At 47.0% G+C, this 4,301-nt stretch overlaps 1 protein-coding gene across 1 annotated transcript; it reads right to left on the bottom strand.

Moving 5' to 3' along the window:
* Nucleotides 1-466: 466 nt before the first annotated feature.
* Nucleotides 467-1,516, bottom strand: LOC125548072 (protein THYLAKOID ASSEMBLY 8, chloroplastic). Its single transcript, XM_048711759.2, has one exon. The coding sequence runs from the start codon at nt 1,399-1,401 to the stop codon at nt 616-618; it is 786 nt and encodes a 261-aa protein (XP_048567716.1). The 5' UTR covers nt 1,402-1,516; the 3' UTR covers nt 467-615.
* Between the last annotated feature and the right edge of the window lie 2,785 nt (nt 1,517-4,301).

The raw sequence follows: 4,301 nt of genomic DNA, 5'->3' as shown, positions 1-4,301 counted from the left end.
GGGCCTCCTTGGATGAGGTGGTTCCCCTGTCGCTTCCTCTTCACGGCGGCTGCGGAAAGAGTTGGGGCGGCGACGGCATGAACTGCCGAGGAAGGCGTAGGCGGACGAAGCGACGACATTGGAGGCGGTGGCGCATGATATGGGGCACCCGGCGACCGCGGGTACTCCATCCGGCCGGGCTCCAGCGCCGCGAGGCCGGACGGCGAGGTCGGAGGCAAGATTGGAGGCGGCGGCGGCACGGGAGGCGGGAACGGAAGCACTTGAAAGTTGGTTCACGCCAAGGGAAAGGGGATCCAGCAAAAACAAGGGTAAGTCACGTAGATATGGCGGAAATGGGTTATAAGATTCCGCAAAAGAATTTCGGGATGATTGAATATACCAGATCTATTCGGGCCAGCAAAATCGCCTCCGTCTCGTAAACCGACGGTTATTTTGCCGGATAGCCCGGTTTAAGATAGCCACAAACTCACAATCCAAACAGGCCTTCTGAACTTTGAACTGTGGCATATGCGTTGCCACACCATAGGTACAGCAGGACGACATTTTAAGTATCCAGTAAAAGAAAACAATTAATCACACTCGTGCTCTCTAGATTTATTTTCCAGTACAAGAAAACTAAGCCGTCGTCGCCGTCTTGTTGCTGTTCTCCCTCGCGCGCATTTCGTCGAGCAGGTGCCTCGCCGGCGGCGAGACCCTGACCTCCCACTCCGCAAAGTCGGCCTGCACCTCCGCCGCCTCGGCCTCGAGCCCCAGCCGCTTCATCCCCCGCGCCATCACCCGGTACATGTACTCGTCCACCTCGCAGCCTTCCCTCCTCACCGCCGCCTCGTACACCCTCCACGCCGCGCGCGCCCTGCCCTTGGCCACCAGCGCGCGCACCAGCCTGGTGAGCTTGTACACGTCCGCCCCCACCCACGGCCCCTCCGACTCCGAGAGCCGCCCGCCGCGCCCCTCCTCCTTCTCCTCGAGGAACGCCTCCACGAGCGCGTCCACGGCGCCGGCGGCGGCCTCGGAGGGCGGCGAGGAGGAGACGAACGTGGCGTAGAGCTCCGGGTCGGGCCGGTACCAGGGCTCGGCGCGCGCCACATGGAGCGCGGCGAGGGCGAGGGACCAGTGGCCCTGCCGCTGGAGCTCGGCCATGGCGGCGAGGAGGTCGGCCCGGAGGAGGCGGCCGAGGGACGCGGAGGCCGCGCCGCGGGCGGCCGACGGGGAGCGGTCGGCGGCGGTGAGGCGCTTGAGGGACTGCACGGCGTGGATGGCCTCCGTGGAGAGGGAGCGGCCGCGCTGGAGTGGGCCGCGGTTGTCGCGCGGGCCGCAGGTGATGGCCCCGGCCCTGGGCCTGGCCGCGGCGCGCGGGGACGCCGTGGGCGTCGTGCGCGGCAGGAAGAGGAGAGACACCATGGGAGGCGAGGATGGGAGCTGAGCGGGGGAGAGTGGTCGTGTGGAGGCCGGGAGCACGACGAGGAAGAAAGGGGATGATGCGTTTCGCTGCGGATTTTTACGGGTGGCTTGGGAACCGTCTGATCTCTCTAAACGGAGAAGGATGGATAATTGGCCAACGTAAAACATCGCAAAATGCATCTTGCGTGCCATGTTTACCGAGGAACTGAATCCCCTAACATTAATAACATTAAGAAGAATAGTTAGAGAAGCTACAAACCCTAACTTTTCTTTTTTCAATCCATATGATGTAGCCTAAAATGAGTTAAATTAATTTGCAAATTGCAGATTTAATGTGTACATTTATATTCATTACATACAAACAATTAAATGGTGAAATAAAATTCACCCGCAAAAAAATGGTGAAATAAAATTAATTATATTATTTATATCTATAGTAAATACCGATAGTAAATAATCTGTTAAACGTCTCTAACTTCCTTCTTTATTTTACACTAGGATTACACTCTAGCATCATGACTTTGCTTCTCTAAGGTAGAGTATGCGGCTCCGTCATGTGGAACTCAAACTATGACCCTACTTCTTACGAAATGAATTTGCGGATGATTTTTTCACGTGTGTGGTTTGCATGGTTTGAGGCATTATCCAAGATTTTCTGCGCACCTTACCTTGGATTGGGATTTTTTTTAACAGCTCACATCTAGATGTGTCATAAGTATTGTATATCTAAGTCCTATATCATTGATTTTATGCGGAAATTCGTGTGTATATTTTTCTTCTTCTTATACTTGATTGAGTCACTTAAATATGCAATAACTATGACACATCTAGATGTGTCCTAAAATACAACTGACCTCACATGCTAGACACCTAAAATCGGATAATGTAAGTCAAATAATATGTATCCTTCAACCCTTGGGTCTCAGATATGTTTGCCGGGTCAACTTCAGCAGTGGGGACGATGAATTTCTTGGCCAATTTCTAGGCTGTGTAGGGCTGAATTTCTTTGCTTGAATAATACACCCTTTTTACCCCTGCAAAAAAACCTCCTGCGACGGGGACAATGGCTTGTTTTTGTGTCTTAGTTGGTTGGGTGATGCTCCACCCTCAATTTAACTAAACTAGAAGGTCTTTTGTTGCTAGAGCCTTATAAGGTTATCTTTTCATGAATTTTAATGAACTACGCTAATGGTTTTGGTCTAGTTTCCTTATGAATTCGGCTAGTCCTTTTTAAGAATTAACATAAGCTCCTCTTGGTAAGTTTTGGTATAAAATATCTCTCAACCCTTTCATAAGCTAAAGTGACTAGCTCTAGTAGAAGTAGTAGTCAAAGAAAAAGAACTACAAAGCAAAAATTATGGACGTACTTTAGAACCCATAAAATCCTCCCAATGGCGTAAACAGATTATGATTTATGAGCACCATGATGGGAGGGCATGTAGATGTCATGGTCATTGAGAAGATATGACCATACTTAATAATTGATATAAAGGTCTTAGGCATGGGTAATCCTTACCACTTTTCTCTTTGACCTAGTTGTCAATGCCCTAGCCCTAATCATGGAAATGGCTAAGCAACATGGGATGGTGAAAGGGGTGTTAGAAGAGACAATTGAACAGAGTGTCAATATGTTACAATATGTTGCTGACATCATTTTTCTAATGTGTGACGATGAGGAGAGTGCAAATAAATTGAAATTTGTTTTGGGTGGTTTTTAGAAATTGTCAGGGCCGACCATTAACTTTCATAAGAGTGAGTTGTTTGTCTTTGGGAAAGCAAAGAGTAAGTCTGATTTTTATCAAGAAATATTTACTTGCCAACTTGGTGAAATGTTTTTCAAATTCTAGTGATTCATGTTTCTAATGATGGAATCTGGAACAAACCTGGCAAAACAATGTTAGAAAATTCTAGATCGCAAGGCAAGTTGTTAAACACTGTTGGTAGGCTAACCCTTGTTCAAGCATGCATATTAGTATCCCCTTGTGCATGATGTCCCGTTTATCCCATGCATATTGGAGCCCTTGTAGCTAAGTGGTTTTGGAGACTAGACAATGAACAGGACTGTGACAATCTGTCATCCCAAATAAATATTTTAAGAATGTATGGTTGTCTTGGTGCTAAATGTAGACTTGGCGACTCTTAGTTTTCATCTCGTCTCATGGTTGCGAAGAACATTTTGTACCAGCACTTCAAAAATACTGTTGGTAATGGGGGCAATACCAGGTTTTGGGAGGACTTGTGGATAGGTCCCAACCCTCTGAAACTACACTACAAGAAATATGTCAACTTGCGACCATCACTATTGGTCACTGATTTTTATTTGCGACCTTTTTGTGACCAAAAATAGAAGATCAAAAGCTGGCGGTCGTAAATTGAAATTAACGACCTTCTTTGTGAGAAGGTCGTGGAATTCCACGACCAAAACAAAAGGTCATTGATTCTATGACCTTCTGTTTTGGTCGCTAACTCTCTGCCCAGGCCAGTCGGATCCGATGTGGCAATTTGACGTGACAAAATTGCGACCAATTGAAAAGGTCGTTGACAAGAATCAGCCCGGTCCAGTTCAGTATTTTATATGGGCCGAGCCCACTAATTCCAACAAATTTATGTTTTTTCATGGTCAACTAAATGGGCCAAGCCCAATTTTACAGGCCTTTTCTTTTTTGGGCCCTTTACTTTTTCTTGTAAATTTCTTTTTTTGTTGGCCTTTTCATTTTGTTTTTTGTTGGCCTTTTCTTTTTTTTACAACTTTTTGGTAGAATTATTATTTTCGCTATTTAAAATAAAATAAGCAATTCCACAGCAACATCATCAGTTGGCTGTAGCCTTTCCAGGCGCAGTCTAACTTTAAGCATAGAAAATTGGAATACAGATATTCAACTCATATATATTGTTGAGAA

The sequence above is a fragment of the Triticum urartu genome, chromosome 3A (assembly GCF_056163025.1).
Source record: "Triticum urartu cultivar PI428250 chromosome 3A, HENAU_Tu73, whole genome shotgun sequence".
Classification (NCBI taxonomy): domain Eukaryota; kingdom Viridiplantae; phylum Streptophyta; class Magnoliopsida; order Poales; family Poaceae; genus Triticum; species Triticum urartu.
Note: the sequence above shows the minus strand (reverse complement) of the source record. Positions and strands in the feature narration are given on the sequence as shown.

Coding starts and splice junctions, on each gene's coding strand:
- LOC125548072 (XM_048711759.2), bottom strand. CDS start 1,401: ATGGTGTCTCTCCTCTTCCTGCCGCGCACGACGCCCACGGCGTCCCCG.